Source organism: Lucilia cuprina, chromosome 3, assembly GCF_022045245.1.
Source record: "Lucilia cuprina isolate Lc7/37 chromosome 3, ASM2204524v1, whole genome shotgun sequence".
NCBI lineage: Eukaryota > Metazoa > Arthropoda > Insecta > Diptera > Calliphoridae > Lucilia > Lucilia cuprina.
Window position 1 is genome coordinate 32683942 of NC_060951.1, and position 23594 is coordinate 32707535.

General features: G+C 26.3%; 1 protein-coding gene across 1 annotated transcript in view; it reads right to left on the reverse strand.

Moving 5' to 3' along the window:
- The window catches only part of LOC111686193 (peritrophin-1-like), a gene marked incomplete at its 5' end in the record, with an annotated part of 29143 nt that overhangs the window by 1273 nt on the left and 4276 nt on the right, over nucleotides 1–23594 (reverse strand). The window contains one exon of the mRNA XM_046947046.1: nucleotides 22623–22876. Coding sequence (XP_046803002.1) covers nucleotides 22623–22876 — 254 coding nt within the window. The remainder of the gene's footprint in view (nucleotides 1–22622; nucleotides 22877–23594) is intronic.

The window sequence follows — 23594 nt, forward strand, 5'->3', positions numbered from 1 at the left end:
TATAGTCTAGTCTATAGTCTAGACTATAGTCTAGTCTATAGTCTAGTCTATAGTCTAGTCTATAGTCTAGTTTATAGTCTAGTCTATAGTCTAGTCTATAGTCTAGTCATTAGTCTAGTCTATAGTCTAGTCTATTGTCTAGACTATAGTTTAGTCTATTGTCGAGTCTATAGTCTAGTATATAGTCTAGTATATAGTATAGTCTATAGTCTAGTCTATAGGCTATAGATACTAAATAGCTACTACTGATTATGCACAATTTTAATAAAATGTATCAGCAGTTATGCAAATTAAAAAAAGAAATGTATAATCACAGAAAAAATTAACAAACAAAGAAACTCATCATTATGCTAAATGTAGTGTAAACTTAAAAGAAATTTTCATTAAAAAATTAAATTTAAAATTAAGAAACAAACCCCTGAATATTTTACCTCAATTTTATGTTACCAAGAGGAAAAAATACAAACATGACACAAAACAAATTCATGTTTACGGCAATTAACCATAAAAATACTTAAAATGTTAAAATAAGACTAACAGACACATACACGCAGCCACACAAATACTAGAAAGAAAACACAAAATTTATGCCTTTCCGCTTAAAGGCGGAAACGGAAATTGTTTTGTTGCTGTTACATTTTACTCTCCCACTCATTAAGTTTGCTTTTCCTTTTTTTGGGGTATTTTAATAGATTTAATGCAAATTTATGAAAATTGTACATATTTTTAGAAATAATTTGTTTTATATTTTTTCTTATTTTCCTTTTTTTATAACAGAGTTACAATTTTGTTTTGTATAACATTTAATTATGAGGTTTATAGTTTAGACCAGCTTGGACAAATTTTTTCTTATAATTTTGGTATATTTTTGGGTAATTTTAATTTAAACAAACTTAATTGGTGTTAATTAGAATAAAAACAACAAGTTTTACCGGACTTTAGGCTACGAATATGAAGACAAATGGGAGAAAAAAGGTCTACGTGAATATCTGTTTTTTATCTTGATTCTTTTCTGTAGTAAATTATAAAGTTATGATGATTAAATAAGTTGTCTTGGGGTTATTTTTACTCTATTCTTATGAATCTCTTTTTGTTATATTTGCACCATCAACAGAAAATATCAAGTATTTTGTTAGGATGACCAAAAATTTTATTAAAAGAATAATTAGAAAAATTATCTGTTTTGAGTGACACTTTTATTATAGAAATTTGTCAAATTTCTTCTTGTTTCTTATATAATATTTACTCTTTAAGAAAAAACTTTCCATATAGAAAATGCTCACTTCTTTTTTATAAAAGTTGTTGCCTCTAGCTACGCTGTTTTTGGTGACACTTTACTTTAGAAACATTTTTCATTATAGAAAATTGTATTCTTTTAGTTACAGTTTTCTTATAGAAAATTGTTTTCATTTGAACAGATTTTTTTCAGGTCAGTTTTTTTTATAGAAAATTATGTCCCTTTAGCGAAAGTTTTCTTATTGACAATTTTCTCCGTTTCCTTACGGAAAATTGTCTGCATTTGAAGACAGTTTTTTTATAAAATTGTGTCCTTTATGAGACATTTTCTTATAGAACGTTATTTCCTTTTTGAGGCAGTTTCTTTATATAATGTCGTCTCTTTTTGGAGAGAGTTTTCTTACAGAAAATAATCTATTTTGGAAATAATTTTTTATAGAAAATTCTATTTTTATAGAAAAGTTCTCTTTTGAAGAAAGTTTCTTATAGAAAATTGTATCTTCATGGAGACATTTTTCTTTTAAAAAGTTATCTCCTTTTGGAGAAGTTTCCTTAGAGAAAATTATATCCTTCAGAAATAAGTTTTTTAATAGAAAATGTTATCATTTTGGATACATTTTTTTTATAGAAAATTATATCTTTATGGAGATAGTTTCTTATAGAAAATCTCTTGCGTTTGAAAACAGTTTCTTTATAGAAACTTATATTCTTTTGAAGACAGATTTCTTATTTCCTTTTGGAGACAGTTTCATATAGAAAATTATATTTTTAAGGAGACATTATTCTTTTAGAAAGTTATCTCCTTTTGGAGAAGTTTCCTTCTCTCAATTGAAAAATGTGTCCATTTAGCGACAGTTTGCTTAATAAAAAATTTATCCTTTCGGAAACAGTATTTTATAGAAAATTATCTAATTTTGGAGACATTTTTTATAGAAAATTGTCTTCTTTAAGAGATTGTTTTCTTTTAGAAAATTGTATCCTTTTGAGACAGTTTTCTTATGAAAAATCGTATTCTTTTGGAGACAGTTTTTTTTATAGAAAATCGTATCTTTTGGAGACAGTTTTCTTTTAGAAAATTTGAACCTTTTGAAGACAATTTTCAAAAGGAAACAGTATTCTTGTAAAATATTGTTTCCTTTTGAAGACAGTTTTCTTATAGAAAATTTTGTCCTTTTGAAGCCAGTTTTCTTATAAAAATTTTTGTCCTTTTGAAGTCAGTTTTCTTATAGTAAATTGTGCCCTTTTGGAGAAAGTTCCATCTCCTTTTGTAGACAGTTTTCTTATAGAAAGGGGTATTTAAACAAATTCATTTAAACTTTGTTAATTTTTAAACATTAACAAATATTTTCTGCACCACCCTTCAGCTTATCACTCAAAAGCCAAAGATGCTAAAGCTCAACAACACCAAAGCAGACAGAGATGGAAAAAATCAAAATATTTCAAGTAATTTACTTTTAAATCATTCAAAACTATTCTCTTTCCATGAACAACAACATCAACATCTATCTATAGATAAAAAAACCGACAATGAAGTTTTATATTTAAAAGAAATAATAAAGAATAAAATATAAAATTAAAATCTATAGAAAGAAATATCAAATATCGCTGTTATCGTCGTCGCTTTGATGCGGAAATTGAAATTTTTCTCCTTTGAGAAAATTTTGCGCTTGATATCATTGCATGCGATTCAAACTGCTACACATTTACGACGCTTTTGTATTTGTTGCTGATGCTGTTGTTCTAGATTTCAATAATTTTTTTTCCTTCCACTACTTTTGTATATTCTTTTGAATGTTGCAATAAAGTCGCTGATGACGATGACGACGATAGCATCGACAGCATCAACAACATTGCAATGATGTTGTTATTGAACAAATGTAAGAATGTACGTTACTGTTAACTGATGTTGTTGACACCTTGCTAACGTTATACACAGGTGTACATTGATGGGAATTGTAGGGATTTGAAAAAAGAATTCTTAAACAAAACAAAGTTATTGAAAAACACTCGTCGTATTCATTGTAGCATTTTCATTTAGCATGTTTTTTCTTTAGTGCTGCTTTTTTTACAATGTCTCTGAATCTAGTGCAAATATCGTAAAATGACTGCTTAATTTACTATACGACAGAAGTGGATTTGATTTTCAATAATGATTCAGAGAAACTAAAGGTTTGGGAGTTTATTTTTGTTCCTGCTGTAGGTATTGTAGCTTGACATGAAAGCATTTTTCAGCAGAATATTAAAAGAGTTGTAGGAAATTTAATTTTTAATAATGATTTATTATTTAATATTTTTTATATTTGAGAGGAAATCATCTTCCAAAAAAAAAAAAAAAAAAAAAAAACATTTTTTTATATGATATGTCTTACAAGAATATAGTTTTTAATAGTTTTCCAAAACTAAAACGTCTTTTCAAGAAAACTAGAAAGTCTTCTATAAAAAAGTGTGTCTCAAGAATAACAAATTTCTATTAAAAAGTGTCTTTCAGTGTCTTTCTATAAAAAATAATCTTTTAAATTAAACAATTATTCTTTAAGAAAGAATGAACGTATTCCATGCACAGAGAGAATTGTTCTGAAGAAGACAATACTCTGTAAAAACTTTTGTTAAGCACTTTAAGAAAAAAGTGTATCCTTTGGAAGACACTTTTCTAAAAGAAAATTGTCTCCTTTGGAAGACACTTTTCTTATAGAATATTATTTCCTCTGGAACATACTTTTCTTATAGAAAATCCTCATTCCTGGAAGACACTTTAAATAGTCAATTATAACTTCTGAGCGACACTTTGATTATAAAAAATTGTCTCCCCGAAACACATATTTCTTATATAAAAATTTATCCTCTCGAAGAAACATTTTTTATAGAAAAATGACTTCCCTGGAAGACAATATTATATAAGAAAAGTATAACGGAGAATTTTCGATAAAAAAAGTTCCGTTTAGAGTACATATTTTTTTATAAAAAAAGTGTCTACCAATAGAGGTAATATACTTTATGAACGGTGTCTTCCTGGGATGAGGATTTCCTTTAAGAAAAGTGTCTTAAATAGGAAATAATTTTGTTTAAAAAAAGACGTCTTCCATAGGATAACATTTTCTATAAAAAAGCGATTTCCAGTCTTCGAGAGGAGACAATTTTCTATAAGAAAAGTTTCTTCCAGAGTACACGATTTACTGTAAGAAAAGTTTCTTTTTGAGGAGACAATGTTTTCCAATGGAGACAATTTTCTATAAAAAAAGTGTTTTCCAAAGGATACAATTTTCTAAAAGTAAAAGTTTCTTCCAGAGGGAACAATTTTCTAAAAGAAAAATGTCTTCCTAAAGAGACAATTTTCTAAAAGGAAATGTATATTCAAAGGATAAAATTTTCTATAAGTAAAGTTTCTTCTAGAGGACTCAATTTTCTATAAGAAAAGTATCTCCCAGAAGAGATAATAGACTATATGAATAGTGTCTTTTAGAAGACACAGAAAAGTGTCTCCCAGAAGTGGTAATATACTATTTAAATCTATCTTCCAAGAATGAGGATTTTCTTTAAGAGAACTGTCTTTTTTTTAGAAAAGGAGTCTTTAAGAGGAGAAATTTTTCTAGAAAAAAGTGTCTTCCAGAGGTGACAATTTTCTATAAGAAAAGTGTCTTCCAGAGGAGACAATTTTCTATAAGAAAAACATCTTTCAGAGGAGACAATTTTATATATAAGAAAAGTGTCTTCCAGGGAAGACCAATTTTCTATAAGAGTAGTTTCATTCAGAGAAGACAATTTTCTATAAGAAAAGTTTCTTTCAAAGGAATCAATTTTTTATAAGAAAAGTGCATATCATAAAAGACAATTTTCTATTAGAAAAGTGTCTTTTTGAGGAGATAAATTTACCACAAAGGATGCAATTTACATACATTTTATTTTACTAAAATATCACCCATATTTTAATAATAAAAAATTGAACTTTCATCTTACATTTACATATAATTCACAACACCATATCAAACTTAAGATACAATCATTGAATTTTCTAAAGCAACATCAAGAAATATAAAATTGATAAAGTTTTATGCTTCAGTATTTTATTTGCTAAAGGCTTTTTATACTCTTTCTCAACTATAGGGTAAAGGATATACTGCTATATTTTCAATATCCTGACATTTTCTACTACTTGTCTTAAAACTTTAATGTCGTTGGGCGATAGATTGTCAATGATGTTTTCTTAAAGTTATTGTAGCAACAAGAATTTGAAGAAAGTAGAAAATATTGTAGTAGCTATGAAAAATGCAAAAATATTGCACTTATTGTTTATATATAGATATAAATTTTTTCTTTTCGTCTACCGCCCACCCTTTCATGAAAATGTTCATGGTAGTGTTTTCGAAGTATTAAATATTTCAAAAACCCTACAGGCATTGATTCAGTTTATTCAATATGCATTTATCCTATTGTCTATGTGTTATATTCTTTACATTCTACAGATTTCAAACATATTTAACATACGGCAACAGCTACAGCTAGTATAGAGAGAAAGATAGTGTGATACAGTACTCTTTATGTGTTGCATGCTTTAATGCCGCTCGTTGCTCGTTCCTAAGAAACATGCTGACATGTTCGTCTGCATGTTTGTCTACAGTATATGTGTTTTCTATATACAATAGTAAAGATTTTTTACCGTGATATGAATATTTTCCTTCATCTTTTCCGATAAAAGTTTTGTTTTTCTGTTGGCATGACAAAGTTAACTCAATCTACTAGAAAAAAATTATATTCACCAATATAACAGTTGAGTTTATAAATTTAGAACACATTTTGAGAAAAGTCTCTATAAAAAATATTCATTTTTATTTGATAATCAAAAGACACAATTTTTTATAAGAAGATAAACTTTTAAAAATTTTATATAGTAAAAGAGAATTTTCAAAATTTCCTATAGAAAAGAAGAGAATTCTAAAAATTCATATAAAAAAGATAAATTTTTTTAAATATCTTATAAAAAAGTGAAGTTTTTGAAAATTTCCTATAAAAAATAAAAATAAATAATTTTTAAAAAATCTAAAAAAAAATTATATAAAATTGAGTAAGAAAAAAATTTATTAAAAAGAAAAGATTTCTAAAAAGAAAAATTCAGAAATAAAAAAGTGCAAATTTCGTAAATTCCCTATTAAAAAGTTACAAACGATAAGATTCTTGTTAAAAAACAAAGTTAAAAATTTCTTATAAAAAGAGAAAATTTCGAAAATGTTCAAATAATGCTATAAAAATTTTTTGAACATTTTTACAAATTTGCTAAAAAAGGGGAATATTTAGAAAATGTTCTATAAAAAGTGTAGATTTCGAAAATTTCTTATAAAAAGAAAGAACTTCAAAAATTTAAAAAAAAGGGGAATATTTAGAAAATGTTCTATAAAAAGTGTAGATTTCGAAAATTTCTTATAAAAAGAAAGAACTTCAAAAATTTTAAATAAATAGAACACAAAACATAAAAGAAGATTTCAATAATATCTATTTCTATTAAAAAAAAAGCACAAAAGACAAGATTCTTATTAAAAAAAATTGTTCAATTTAGAATCGATATTGTAAAACAAATCAATAATATAAAAATTACGACATACTAGTATACAACCGTACAAAACCGATTGTGAATTGGACAAATATTTTGAAATTTTTCTTATAAAAAAGCAAACATTTCTAAAAAAAAAAGTTTTTGAAGATTTTATATAAAATAGAATTTTTATAAAATTTTCTATAAAAAGGGCAGATTTCGAATATTTCTTATAAAAAGAGAAAATTTTGAAAATTTCATATAAAAAGAGAAAATTTCCAAGAAAAATAATGAAATATTCAAAACTTTTCTTTAAATAGATAAATTTGTCATAAAAAGAGGACTTTTTAAAAATATTTTGAAATTTTTCAATAAAAAGACTAAATTTCGATGATTTTATAAAAAAAAAAAATCTATAAAAAAGAAAAATTTGAGAAAATGTTCTATAAAAAGAAAAATTTCCTATAATAAGAGCAAATTTCAAAAATATGCATAAAAAGAGCACAAAAGACAAAACTCCTACATAAAAGGCAAGATTTTGAAAATTTCTTATAAAAAGAGCAAATTACAAAAAATTCCAATAAAAAGAGAATATTTTTTTCACTTTTCTATAAAATTTCCTATAAAAATAAATTTTTTAAATTGTTTTATTAATTTAAAAAATCCTATAAAAAGCAACGTATTTGACAATTTTCTATGAAAAGAAAAAAAGAAAAAATAGTAAAATATCTATGAAAAAAATTAAAGATATTCTAAAGGAAAACTTCAAAATTTTCCTCAAAAAAGATACAGTTTTGAATAATTTCTATAAAAAGAGATATTTTATATATAAAAAAAAATAATTTTTTTATAAAAAGAGAAATTTTTAAATATTCCTTTAAAAAAAAGAAATTTCCCTATAATATAAAGAAAAATATTGAACATTTTCTTCTAATTTCGATAAATTAAAAAAAAAACTAAAAAAAGATATTTGACAATTTTTAACAAGTAAGAAGTTATAGTCGGGCGAGGCCGACCATAAAATACCCTACACCTGTATACGAATAAAATGTGATTTAGTTTTCATAATAAAGCATTAAAGTTGAATTGTACTTGCCTCAGATATACTTAAGCCGTTTAAAAGCCCTATTCGGGGGTTCAGTTGTATGGGTTCTAATTGAAATAATAAACCGACGATAACTATTTCCAATAGGCTTCGTCTACGATACAATAAAATATACTGTGCCAAAATATATTATGTGCCAAATTTCATTGAATTATATCCAAAATTTCTACCTGTAGTGTGATTACAAGGTTTATAAGCCCCTATTGGGGGGTTCAGTTGTATGGGGGCTATGTGAAATAATGGACCGATCTTAACCATTTTCGTCCCTCGGACAATAGAAGATCATGTACCAAATTTCATTGAATTATCTTTAAAATTGCGACCTGTAGTTTGATTACAAGGTTAACATGGCGGACAGACGGACGGACATAGCTAAATCGACTCAGAAAATGATTTTGAGCCGATTGGTATACTTTAAGGTGGGTATAGGACTAATATTATTGTGCGTTACAAACATCAGCACAAACCCAATATACCCTCCCCACTTAAGTGGTGTAGGAGAAATTTTAGACCAAAATCTATTAAAGGAGAACATTAAAAGATTTTCTAAAAAAAAAGAAAACTTCAAAAATTTCTACAAAAAAGATTAGAAAATAGAATTTTTCTAGAAATAAAAAAAATATAAAGAGAGGAATTTTTAAAAAATATTTTATAAAAATGTATTTATAAATCTGAAAAGTTTGACTAGATTTTCAAACACTTCTTTAACTCTTTTGCTTATAGTCCTGTGAATATTATATATATATTTTTTTTGTATTCATATACAAGATTTTTTCTCTATAATTTTTTTTACTCTTGTTGTTATTCTTGGCTTGAAGTTATAAATTGTCCCAATCGGTTGTGAAAATGTTGTAGGAAATACTTTATTTCTACTTTGACACGTTTTCCTTTAGTTATTATTTATGTATATAATACAATCGAAAAGATATGAATGTTTTTAGATATGTATACATAAATATAAGTACAAATGTATATATTTTTGCACAACATTTATTTATATATTTTAAAATAAAAAAAAAATCAATCTATTCGAACTTTTCTCTTTACTATATTTATGCACATTTCGACAAACATTTGTTCTAACACAAATACATACTGTTCTATACAAACAATTACATAAAATATTGTAAAAATGAGTTAAAGAAAATAATACAAATATGTATGTATTTTCTTTTTTTTTTTTTGCATAAATACATACAGACATTCTATATGTAGTAAAATATGTAAATTATGTAAAATAAAATGAAATTTTTGTGAATTTTTATTTTCTTTTTCTTTTTTTTAAATCAATAGCATACGGTTAACAAATTTTTTCAATAATATTAATAGAATTTTAAGTGACATAAATTTATTGGGTAAAAAGGATTTGAAATGTATAATTTATTTAAAAGATGAGATGACATTTGGTATAAAGTTATTTGCTAGCAGCAAAGTGATTTTATATTATTTCAATGTCAAAATAGCAAAAGAACATTTTCAATAACAAATAAAGTGTTTTATAAAAAAAATTTTAAGTCTTTATATAAAAAGGATATATTTTCAGAAGTTTTCTATAAAAAGTAGGGGTTTCCGAAATTTTTATCTGAAAAAAATTGAGAAATTTTTGATTTTTGTTTTCTATAAAAATATAAATTTTTGGAAGTTTTCTATAAAAGGGTGAAATTTCTGAAAAATTAAAAAAAAATATATTTTTCAATTTTGTAAATTAGCGAAAGTTTTCTATAAGAGGGAGCAATTTTCAAGAATTATTTCAATTATTTCAAGAATTATTCAATTATTTCAATTATTCTCAAAAAATTTATATAAAAAACGAAATTTCTGAAAAAGAGAAAAGATTTCTATAAAACGGAGAATTTTCTAAAAAAAAGGGAAATTCCGGAAAAAATGTTTCTAAAAAAAATTATAGAAAAAAATTATTATAAAATGAAAAATTACTCAAAATTTAAAAAAAATATATCCGATAACACCGTCCGAAAAAATGAGAAAAAAATCTCTAGACAAGAACCGGATTTTATACGTCTGATGCTATAAATTTAAGGAAAAAAATCTGCGTTTTTAGTTTTTCATTTTGTGACCCTGTGTCCTTTTAAAAGAACTTCAAAGTTTTAAAAAGTAAAATCAAAAAATATCAAATTTGATGACAAGCCAACAAGAAGAGTTGGGAAATATTTTGTATTTTTTTTCTATACTGTTAGGATGAAAATTTGTTAAAAATGTAATTTAAAATTCTTATCCTTAAAAATCTATTAAAATTTTTAATATTATTTTTTCGAAAAATTTTGAAAGATTTTTTTATACATTTTTTGATCCTGACAGAATAAAGTAAAAGTAACACAAAATATTTTACAACTCTTTTTATTAGCTTGACATCAAATTTGGCATTGTTTGATCAGTAGAAGTATTTTAAAATATTTTTTGGAAAAATGTACTTCTTAAAACTTTGAAGTCCTTTAGAAAGGACACAGGATAACGAAATGGAAAATTAACAAAGCAATTTTTCTCCATTAAATTCATAGTTTCAGATGTATATCATCCGGTTTGTGTCTAATTTTGAGTGTCGGACGGTGTAATATAAATATTCTAATTTTTTCTATAAACAAACATCAGAAAATTTTTCGTAAAAAAAGAAAAGTTTCCGAAGAGAACATCAATAATTTTCTATAAAAATGAGAAATGCACGAACATTTTCTATAAAAAAGAAAAATTTCCAAACATATGAAAATTTAAAAAAAAATTGTCTATAAAAAATAAAAATTTTTTAAAATGTACTTTAAAAAATTTCCAAAAATTTCTGCAGAAAGATAAAATATCCAATAATTTTCTATAAAAAGAGAAATTTTCCAAATTTTTCTAAAAAAAAAAAAAATTGTAAAAAAGGAAAATTTTCAAAAAAAAATAAAATTTCTATATAAAATACAAATTTTGAAAATCTACTATAAAAAATTCCTACAATTTTCTGTAAAAAAGAAAATATTCGAAAATTTTCTATAAAAATTAAAAATTTGCAAAATTTTTCTTAAAAAAATTCCGAACAAATAATAAAAAATATAAATTTTTAAAAATTTTTAATAAAAAAGAAAAATATCCCAAAATTTTCTATAAAACATTTTCAAACGGATTTTCTATAAAAAATGACAATGGTAGTGTTGAGGCTAGGCGAAATAATGGACCGATTTCAGCTATTTTCAATAGCGTTCGTCCTTGGAAAGAAGTGCCAAATTTTATCAAATTAACTTGAAAATTGCGACCTATAGAGTGCGCATAACATTTACATTGACACAAAGACAGACAGATTCTGGGCCTATTGGTATGCATAATGGATAAGGATTTAGGACCAATATTTTTGGGTGTTACAAACATCAGCACAAACGCATAATACCCTCCCAACTATAGCAGGGAATTAAAATTCTAAAATTTTGGATTAAAACAGAAATTGTTTTGGAATATTTTGTTTTGGAATATTTCCTTAAGAAGAAAGAAAATTTTTTTTATTAAAAAAAAGGGACATTTTTAAAAAAATTCTATAAAAATTAAAAGTTAAAAAAAATTCTATGAAAAAGATAAAGTATACCACAATTTTCTATAAAAAAAAAATAAATTTAAAAAAAAAAATTCTACAAAATAGAAAATGTTCAGAAATATTCTTTTAAAGAAGAAATTTTTAATAGTTTTCTTTAAGATTGTATAAAAAACTAATTTTGGGGAATATTAATGATATTATCTGGACTTAAGATGACAGCCTTAAAAACGAAATATGCGATTTTTTGAAGTGGACACTGGAGCCTTCTGCAGAATCCTTTTTCTAGTGAAAGCTCTCCAACTTTTCAAGGAGTATTAAAGAGTTTTTTTGCTTCAAAAAAATTTCATCGTATTCAAACCATCGATAGACTATTGCTAATTTTCAGTAAGTCCTTCCTTGTGTAAATTCATTTCATTCATGACCATTAGCATCTGCTAATGGCAATAGCGTAAAAACATTTTTAAAAATTTCCCACACATATACAAATTTCTTTAAAATTTTGAGAATAAAGAAACTCAATTTTCATTAAAATAATAATTAATTTTAACATATTTTCCCAATTCACTTCCTTTGCAAATTGTTAATTTTTAGAATTTAAAAAATACCAACATTGATTGAGCTGTTAAACATGCCATATGTATAACTCTATTTTGTTTCAGCTGTCTAAATCTAACAACTTTACAATTTTCTACAACAACAATAATAAAAGAAGACATATCAAGTGGCAAATATCAACATGCAACATCTAAACAAACTGCATGTAACTAATAGAACATTGAAACACATGCAATTGGTTGGTAGAGAAGAAAATAAGTAAATTTACAAAGTAAAACACAATGACTACAATATTTTCAACATATTGAATAACAAAACTCATTTGTTATTTTGGCTTACACATACATAGGTGTCGTTGTCGGTGTTGGTGCCTATAATACTGTTGTTATCGGGGTCTTTCAAAGTTGCATGAGTTGGTTTTACCATTCTAAACTCTTTAAATCAACAGCACCGGCCACATGCTGCTGCTGTTGGTGTAAACTATGAATTTATTTACAACTTTTTAGAGCAAACAGCAAGAGATGAAAGTAGAGCAGGAGCAACGACATCTGTGGCAGGCAGCAAAGGCAAAAAAAGCAACAACAATTGTTTGAACTATTTCACATGCAATTGATTTGCTAATACTAAAAGTATCTTGAGAGGTTAAGTCAGTTATTGATGACTACATGCTGAGTGAAATGGTTGATTTTTTTTCTACAATCTCCTTCTTTTCGTTATACTTCAGCATTGTGTGTTCTATTAGTAAGAACAAGTTGTTGCTGTGCAGTGAATGCACAGCATACAATTTGTTAGTGACTTTGTAGATTGTGTTGTTATAAAGAAGTGACATTAAATAGTAGTTCTTTCAAAAGCAACAGTTTTTTGAGTTTGTGTCTATGGCAAATGCTTAAACCAGGTTGTTGCTGGTGCAAAAGTAATAGAATTCTACTGCAGACAACATTAATCGTTATTAAAATGTTGTCTGCTGCTGATGATATTTCTTTTTCTTATTTTCTATTATATTGACAAGTTTAGCTTCAATAAAAGCAAGACTACAAAGAGGAGGGAAATTTTAGAAAATTTCCTTTTATATTTGTTAGAATTACAATAGAGAATTGATGTTTTTAATGCCATTATTAGAGATGATTGGTTAGTTAGTTGACTTGGGTTGGGAACATTAAAGTCATCACCAACATGCTCATTCCCATCATCATTATTGTTTTGGTCTTTTGCATTATCATTTGCCTTGACTTTAACATTTTTGTTTTTTGTGCTTCATTATTCATTAAAGCCAAATACTGCCACACTGCCAACAGTGTCACTATGGCAACAACAACAAGAACGATAACATTTTCCATAGACTACAACAACATTGACATCTTTATCAGCATCATTATGTCTTCAGAAGCTTAAGATTGTATTTTTCAACCTTGTTCCTAGTAATAGAGCAGCAACAGCCCTGTATCGGTAGCAGTAGTAGTTACCGAAGCAATTCTTCAATTTAAAAGATGCCACAAACACCTTCATATAACTACTGTATTCGTGCCCGTACAGTATTTTACATCATTGTCAACTATTTGCTGCAAGTATGGCAGCAACTGAAGTAAGATAAACTTCCTGTGGTTCGTTTAGAGTTTGATGGTTGTACAAGCAAAAAAAAGGAGGTTTTTTAAAAAGAGAAAATTTCAAAAATATTTTACGATAAAAAAAACTAACAAGGAAAAATTTCCCAAAGTTTTATATGTAAAAAGAAATTTTCATAAATTTTTCTATACAGAAAAAAATTTGTCAAAAACATTCTGTTAAGAAAATAACTTTTGGGAAAATTTTCTATAAATAGAAATTTCAAATAACTAACTTTCAAAATATTTCTGTAATTTTCATAAAATTTTTTTTAAAGAAAGCATTTTCTTAAAATTTTCTAAAAAGAAAAGTAATTTTCCGAAAACTTTCTATAAAAAAGAAAAATAGGATTTTTAAAAGAGCGAAAATTTCGAAAATATTTTAAGATAAAAAAACTAACAAAGAGAAATTTTCAAAAGATTTATATGATGAATAGAAATTTTTCTATAAAGAAAAAATTTTGAAGAAAATATTCTGTAAAGAAAATAAGCTTTTAGAAAATTTTCTTTAAATAGAAATTTCAAAAAAAATCTATAGTTAGTTAGTTAGTTTAAAAGGAGGATGTATACACATCAAATCCGAAGAAATACACCTAGGCCTCTATCGGGCCTGTTGTGCGCTCCTTAACTAGTGCCACGGGTGGGAATCGAACCCACACCTCCGGTCTACCAGACTAGAACACTAACCTGCCGGAATAGAAATTTTTAAAAAATTTCTGTAAGGAAAAGAAATTTTCCTAAAATTTTCTTTAAAAATTGTCTATAAAGAAAGACATTTTTCGAAAATTTTCCAAAAAGAAAAGAAATTTTGCGAAAACTTTTTATAAAGAAAATAAATTTTTCAAAAACTTTCTATAAAAAAAAGAAATACGGAAATTTTCAATGAAGAATATAAATTTTATGACTATTTTTTAAAAAGAAGATACAATTCCCGAAAATTTTCTATAAAGAATACAATTTTTATGAACATTTTCTAAAAAGAATGAAAATTTTATAAACATTTTCTATAAAGAAGACATTTTGTCCAAATTCCAAATATTTTCTGTTAAAAATGGAAGTTATATGAACATTTTCTATAAAGAATGGACATTTTCTATAAAGAATTGAAATGTTGTAAAAGGAATCTAAATTTTCCAAAAATTTTCTATAAAGAATTCGAACATTTTCTATAAAGAAGATACAATTTTCCAAAAAATTTCCATAAAGAAAATACACATTTCGAAAATTTTCTATAAAGAAGATACAATTTTCGAAAATTTTCTAAAAAGAAGATTAATTTTTTGAAAATTTTCCATTAAGAATATACATTTTCCAAAAAATTTCTTTAAAGAATATACATTTTTCTAAATAAATTTTCCAAAATTTTCTATAAAGAATATACATTTTTCGAAAGAAGATACATTTTTTGAAAATTTTTCTTAAGAATTTACATTTTCCAAAAATTTTTTTAAAGAATAAAAATTTTCTATAAAAAGGAGAAGTGTTCTGAAAATTTTCTATAAAAAATTTTTTCTAAAAAGAATAAAAATTTTCTATAAAGAAGAGAAATTTTCCAAAAATTTTTTTAAAGAATATAAATTATATAAACATTTTTTTAAAGAAGAGATATTTTCCGAATATGTTCTATAAGAATTAAAACTTTATGAATATTTTCTACAAAAAATAGAAATTTTTAAAAATTTCTATAATAAAGAAAAAAAATTCGAAAATTTTTTTATAAAGAATAGAAAATTTCCGAAATTTTCTATTCAGAATAAAAATTTTACGAAAATGTGTTAAAACAATAGAATATTTCCTAAAATTTCTTAAAAATAAAAAGAAATTAAATAAAAAAGTTTAAGTGTATTGAAGATGTATTCCAAAATTTTACTTCACTTTTTTAAAAACCCTATATAGTACCAAACGTTTATTCACTTCATTGTCATATTACAAGTCGAGTAGGTATGTACGTCTGTACAGCAAAACATACCTAAATCTTTTGATTGTTCTACAACTAATAGGATTTTAAATAATGACATCCTTAAGTCACAAGTTTTTACTAAATAAATACACTTTCACCTTTTCAGGTAAGTTGAGTTTTTTTCATTTTATTTGCATACGACTGGATGCACCTTTTGAAACTTCAGTTGCAAGCAAAAACTCGAACACAGACAAACTCTCTAAAAGATAAATTTCTTTGTATGCCGTTAGCAATAAAGTTTCATTTCTCTGTGCATACATTTTTACATACATATGTATGTATGTACATATAACAATAACACTCTGCTTAACTTTCAACAGATTGTGGCAATAGCAGTAGTTTTATTCTCATTGCTGCAACATGTACACATTCGTTTAAACATAAATATGAACAATGTTAAAAACTAAGAGGGACCGACCTTTTTTTATCAGTATGTATTGTTTGAGTACGTTTTTCCTTGCTTATAGAGCTGCTTAAGTTTCTTATTTTACGTTGTTGCTTTTTGCAACATTTCATCATATTATGTCATTCTAGGCTAGGATTGTTGCTGCTACTGATGGAGTTTACTTTAAATCTGTGATCGGCTTAAAGGGAATTATACCTTTAAATTAAATCTAAAGGTATGAAACCATTTGATGGCAACTTTTGTTAAAAATTGACCTGGACTTTTACAAAAACATCTTTGTTTCTAATGCAACTTTCTTGGGATTTTCTCTCTCAGCTAACGGTGGTATTATTAAGATCTTGTTGTCGTCTTGACATAGTTACTTCAGAGCATTATGGTTTTATTTGCATATATTATCCTCAATTTAAAGCGTTTATCATTATTTATATACACTCTTATCGTCACTTGCTGTATTCATGTCATTTTACATCTACAAATTCAAATTAAAATATATTCTATTTTTATGGAACATTTTCAAAGTTTTCTTTTTATATAGAAATTCGTCGAAAATTTATCTTTTGGAAATTTCATTTATTTTCTCCATTTTGTAGATTAGTGGGCTTCAATAGGTTAATGCTCTAGTCTTGTAGGTACATACATCCTTTCAAAGTCAAAACGTTTTAGTAACTAACTAACTACCTAACTAACTAACTAGCTTAGTAACTAACTAATTAACTAACTAACAATATAACTACTTAACCTAACATTTCTCTGTTTATAGAAAAATGTCAAAATTCTCTCTTTCTAATACAGAAATTGTCGCTTTTTCCCCCTTTTTTATATAAATGTTGCGAAGTTCATAGAAAAGTTTCTATTCTTTTAATAGAATTTCTTTAAAATTTAATTTTTTTATAGAAATTTTTTGAAAAATTCACTTTTATATAGAAAATGTTTCAAAATTTTTCTCTTTCATAGAAATTTTTTTCTTTTTTATAGAAAATTTACGAAAAATTTCTTTATATAAAAATTTTAATTTTGTAGAGAATTATAGAATCTTTTCTAAAGATATTTTTCACTCAAAAACAATTGAAAAATTCTCGTTGCAAATGTCTTCACATTAGAAAAAATTCACTGTGAATTTTTAGAAAATTACAAAAATAAATGTTTCAAAAAAAAAAAATTATTTTCTATAGAAAATTTCAGAAAATGTTTCTTCTTTTAAAAACATTGTGATAAAATTTCTTTTAGTTTCCTTTTAAAAAAAAATTTTGTTTTAATTTATATTTTTTAAAATATCAAAAATTTATGTTTTTTATAAAAATTCTCAAAAATGTTCTCTTATTCATAACTTTACATATTATGATTTAATATTTTTTTTATTTTACTTCCTCTAAATTTTACAAAACTGCATTTTTATAGAAAAATAATGATTTATTTAACTTTGTGTTATTAATCCTTTCTCATCACATTGAGTTTATTTTTTATAACTCAAAGTATCTTTAAGCGTTTGTCTTTTATCATTTGCATTTGAAACTTTTACAAAAAATAACAAGTAAGAAATTATATTCGGGTGAGGCCGACCATATAATACCCTACACCAGTTACAAAAATTAAATATGATTTAGTTTTCATAATACTTGTAGTTTGATTACAAGGATTTCAAGCCCTATTCGGGATTTCAGTTGTATGAAATAATGTACCGATGTTAACCATTTTTAGCAGGCTTTGTCCCTGAGACAATAAAAGATCATGTACCAAATTTCATTAAATCATCTTTAAAATTGCCACCAGTAGTTTGATTATAAGTTTACATGGACAGACGGACATAGCTAAATCGCCTTAGAAAACTATTCTATACTTAAGGTGGATATAGGACCAATATTATTGTGTGTTACAAACATCAGCATAGTCGCAATATATCCTCCTCCACTAAAGTGGTGTAGGGTATAAAAATTAAGTTTTAGTTCCGCACAACAACATCAAATAAAACTTTAACTTTTTTAATGATGTTCTGTGTTACGTTTCAGTTGAAAAATAAATTTTTGTTGTTATTCCTAGTTATTCCTATTTATGAAAAAGGTGATTAAAAGTTAAAATTTCTTGTTATTGAGATTTTGTAACAATGCAAAACTTTTGCTTGTGTCAGTTTGTAAAAGTATTGAGAAAGAAAAAAAAAAAACTAAAAATTTGTTAATACTAAATGGAAAAGGCTTAGTTGCGAAAGTAATTAACTCCACTTTTGATTCTGTTTTCTTTAAGATTAAAGTCTTGTACTCTAAAAACTGAATTAACCTATACATGAACTTCCTTTTATATAAAAAAATAAACAGTGAAATTTATATTAATATTGTTTTGGAGTTAAACTTTTTTTGCAAGTGATGCAATAGATTAATGAATTATGAAAGATTTAGCAAATCTATAGAGAAATTAATAAGTTAAGTTTGCCAGTCACTTTGTGATAAACTTTAGCATTTGTGAAACACTTTCTCTGATAACTGCAACTGGTTGTAACAAAAATTGAATTGCAAAACAAACCTTAAAGCCTTAGTTTTCATTAGTATCAACAAGTTTTTATTTCGGCTAAATTATAAAAGCGTGTTCTAAATTCTTTCAACACATCATTTAAAAACTGTTAGTAATACTTAGAACAGCCTTTAAACAAACTTACAAAACTAATCTAAAAACGCCCATACAAAAACAAAGAAAGATAAATAACTCTTTATTTCCGACTTAATTTCCTTAAATTTGGCCACAACATTTTTCATTAGACTCTGCATTAAACCGAAAGTAACAAAATAAAACCTTTTGCTAAACAAATTGGGCGTACAGACAGACGTATGTATATAAGTATTTAGCTGTACAAACCTATAAATTTGTTAAACAAAATAGCAACAATAATAGAACAACAAATAACACCCACCAACCATTATTATCATTAAACAATAACCGACAAAAGAAAAAAAAACAAGGCCATTTGAATACAAAAAAAAAAATACCAACAGCAAACAATTAATCACAAAACAATTTTAGGAATATGTAAATTTTTATTCTATACTAAGCAGACATTAAAGAGAAAATGGCCACAACCTGTTACCCCTTCTTAAATGTAGTTTTTTTGTTTTGTTCATTTCAAATAGTCTGTACTTTGTTCAAGTCAAAATTTGCTGAGGGTGGGTGCTGACGCTGTACGTTGAAATATTTCTATAGAATGAAATATTAATAGTCCGAGGTATAAAAATGAAATTTAACCAGAAAACAGAAAAACATAAATCAAACACTTAACAAAAAAAAAAAAAAGCAAATATGCAAAAATGTCGGCGGGTGTATGGCATTGTTTTGATGAAGGGGTGGGCAAGACTATAATGAACATAAGATATTTATTTACAGGGTGCAGGAGAAAAAGAGTTTAAAAAAAATGTTACAATTATTACAAACGTCATTTAGAAAAACCCTTCTCCTGTTGAAGTTTAAATGATAAATATAAGAATCTAATTTATATTAGAAAAGCTTTATAACTGTTTTTTATATAAAATTATTTTTACAAAAAACAAGTAAAATTTCTGGATTTAGACGATTTTTCATAAAAATGTTTTTAGATTTTAAATTCAAAGCTTTATTTAACTTGTTTAAAGCTTTATCATTTTTTAAGCTTTCTTAAAACTTTATTAAGCTTTTCCATAAAAAGCTTTTTAAAAACTTTTTTTATCTTTTCTATAAAAAACTTTTTATTTCTCATAAAAGTGTTTTAATAAAAAGCTCTTTCAAAGCTTTATAGTTTTTCCTTATAATGTTTTTTAACAAAAGTTTTTTCATAACAAACTTTTCAGGAGTTTAAAAGCTTTTTATAACAAGATTACTTTACTAAAAAGGTTATTCAAAGATTCGTAAAAAAACTTTTCTAAAAAAACCTTTTAAAAGCTTTTTATTAAATACCCAGCAGTTTGGTCGAACAGTCCCAAACTATACATTTAACCTTTACTATTTAAGGTTATATTTAGACCTCAGAGCGTCCTCATGATATATGTGCTTGTCCTACGAGGAAGAGCCAGCATAAAGCTTAAGTTTGTTTTTCAAGTGTCCACTCCCTTGCTTACTATGGGGATACTTTAGTAACGATTGTCTTTACCCACGTTTACAAAGAGTACATCTGGGACGACAGACGAAGTAGAGCCTATCAGGTGGGTAAACGTAAATAGACATTACTGTCTTTTTCGGATGCATTGACTCTATGTCGAGCCGTTGGGCACTTATTTCAATTTAAAAAAAATTTAAGATACTTTTTAGAAGCTTTTTAGATAAAAACCCCATTTTCATGAGTTTTCAAGCTTTAAAATAAGAAAACATAAAAAAACTTTATAGAAGATTTTTCAGAACTTTTCCATAGCAAAATTTTTAGAAAAAGCTTAAGGAGTGAGATCGAAAAATTCTTAACATAAAAAAGAAACCACTAAACTTACAGCTTTATTTTTTTTTATTTGATTCAAATTATTATTACAATTTACAAAAAAAAAAATATTTTTATAGTTTTAATCACTAGTGATGAAATTTTGAACCCTTTTCGGAAACCCTTCCATTAACGTTTTTATAGTGCTTTCTGTCACTTTGCTCGAACATGTAGTCCATCTCCGTTTAAAATCTACCACACTTTTGGACACCTTTTTTGTACTCTTCAATTCTCTTTTAACAAGAGCCCAATATCTCTCTACTGGCCTTAGCTCCGGGCAGTTTGGAGGATTTGCCTCTCTTGGTACAAATACCACATTATTGTTCTTGTACCACTCAAGGGCTTGTTTACCATAGTGACAGGATGCCAAGTCAGGCCCAAAATAAGTGGACACATTATGAAGTCTATGAATGGAAGCAGCCTTTTTTGTAAACATTCCTTGATGTAAATTTCGGTATTTATAGAGCCGTTGTAACAAATGATTGGCTTCTTTTGCCGCAACTGCATATTGCTTGCCCTACCAAGAACTTTATGGAAAATTTTGTCTGCCTTTGGGTCCTAAACTTTTCTTCAACATTCCTCGAGCATCAGCAACATAAAACTTTTGACCTGGAAGTTGCGAAAAATCTGCCAGAACATACGTTTCGTCATCCATTATGCAGCAAGAATATTTTTTTATAAAACTTGACTTTAATTTCCGTGCTCTGTTTTTGGCCTCTAAATTTTTAGCAGCGTTCCTGTCAGGAACTTTTTGAGCCTTGTAGGTTTTTAAACCTGCATTAGCTTTAACTTTCGTACCAAATAGTCCGAGCACTGAGCTAACCGAGCTGCTTTCCTACCGGATGTGTTGGGAGCTCTTTTCTATTTTATTGGCTTTAGAAACATCATGTGGACCATTCCTTCTACCTGAACCATGTTTTCTATCAACTGACAAGTTCTCCCGGTACTGTTTAATAATATTGGAAACAGTTTGACGGCAGACCTTTGTATGCTTGGCCAACTTTTTGTAAGACCAAGTTGGGTTTAGTTGAAAATATTTAATAATTTCAGTACGCACTTTTTTCTGGTCACTCATTTTAATCAGATTAACAAAAAAATTAATATAATTGACATTACACATAATAACTGACATGTTTTTCAAAGGTAACTTGATCAAAAAAAAATCAAATAATACTTTGGTTGAAAAATGTAATGAAAAACGTGTGTTAAGAATTTTTCGATCTCACTCCTTATTAAAAGCTTTTTTTCAAACATTTAATAAAAACTTTTTCAAAAGGTTTTCTAGAAGACCTTTTCATAGAAAAATTAAGCTTTTTACGAAGTTTCAAGCTTTTTTAAGAAAAAATTTAATTCATATTTAAAACTTTTTCTAAAAATGATTAATAAAATATTTTTTTAAGAAATGTTTTAAAAAGTTTTTTGAAAGAAACATTTTTCTTAAATAAAAGTTTTTTTAAACATTTAAAACGATATTTTGTAAAGAAAGTTTTTTTCATATCCGATAAAGTTTTTTAAAGAATATTTTTGTTAATAGTGTTTTTAACTGACTTGTGACCTACAAGTCGTTTTCTTAAAGCGAGTTTGTTTGGTGTCTTGGATCAAATGAGACCGGATCATTACGAAAATCTACACTGTTATTTCGATTTTTATAAAACAAAGTTTTGCCGAGTTTTGTTATCACACTACAACATTTAACATAATTATGAGTAGATCAAAAGAAGAGTATATACCAAATTTTTTCAACTTATGTTAAACATTGTTACCTGTAGCGTGTGTAAAAGCTTGACTTGAACGCCCAGACAGACAGACAGGCGGACGGACAGACATACAGATAGACAGACAGGCGGACGGATAGACAGACGGACATATGGACGGATATATCTAAATCGACTCAGAAAGTGATTCTCACCCATTTGGCATACTATAAATTGTAGAACCAATATTTTTTGTGTTACAAACATCAGCACAAACGCATTATACTCTCCCCACAAATGTTTATATTTCACTATTATTGCTATGAAGCTTTCATTCAAAATTTTGCTTTAACTTTAAGCTTTTTCAACACATATTTTAAAATTTTGCGTTAACACTATCGCCGTCATTAAACCTGACACCCTTTACTATTTGCACAACAATTTATAGCAATAAATACTCTTTTCGCTGTCTTCTACTCATTTGTTACAGTTATTAAATGCACAAATATTGCGTAACGTACAAACATTAAGTAAAATAACTACATGCTCTCCCTCATCAATACATATTTTCATAATGTAACCCCCCTTGGGCACTTACCTTACGTTCCTGTTCATCTTTCGCTGAATGACCACCGCTGACATTGTTATTTTCACCATCGCCATCTAGAGGAGTCGGTGTTGTTGGGATATCACATTCTTCTGTTGGTGGCACAACGCAACGTAATGAATGCCTATCGAAGACAAGCATGGCTGGGCAACGTTGTAAACGTGGATAACCACCCTGACATTGCCAATAACGATTGCATGATTTACCCAAAGGAACATTACCATTAGCATCCTCATTGCAAAGAGCTGCAGTCAGTGTGTTTGTGTGTGTGAGTGTGTAAGTGATAAAATTGAAGATGAGAATGTGGATGATGATGATGATGACATGGTTACACAGTTATGTGTTTTTTTGTTATTGTTAATGGCATTTTATTCATGGACGGTTGCATAAGACAAACACACAGTAGGCAGGAATGCCACAAACAAAAACAAAATAAAAAGAAAAGTAAAAAAGACAAAAAAAAAATATAAGAAATTGAAAAATGTGTTTATATAAAATTTACATAAATCATGGAAATACTTTCAGGTATGAGTAGCTGGCACAAGTTCTTTGATTGTTGGTACAAATTGTCGGGAGTTGTAGAGAAAATATTTTAAGATTTTATTTTTTTGTTGATAGGTTTCTTTTTCGCAGACTTTTTAACACAAAGGACGTATACTTAATATTTAATATAAATATTCAATAATCATACGCTATGTAGTTATGTCTTGTATTTAAAAAGGGAGTTTAAGATAAAAATATGAAATAAAAAATTGCGGACTATTTTCTATAATAAGAAAAATGTATGAAAAATTACCTACAACAATAAAATTTATGAAAAATGTTTCAAAAAATTTAAATTTATCGAAAAAATGTTTATTAAAACCGAAATCGTCAAAACAATGTCTAACATTTGTAATTAGTATTTAACCTTTAACAAACTGATTCACTTACAAGTAAATAATTTAATAAATTATACCAACA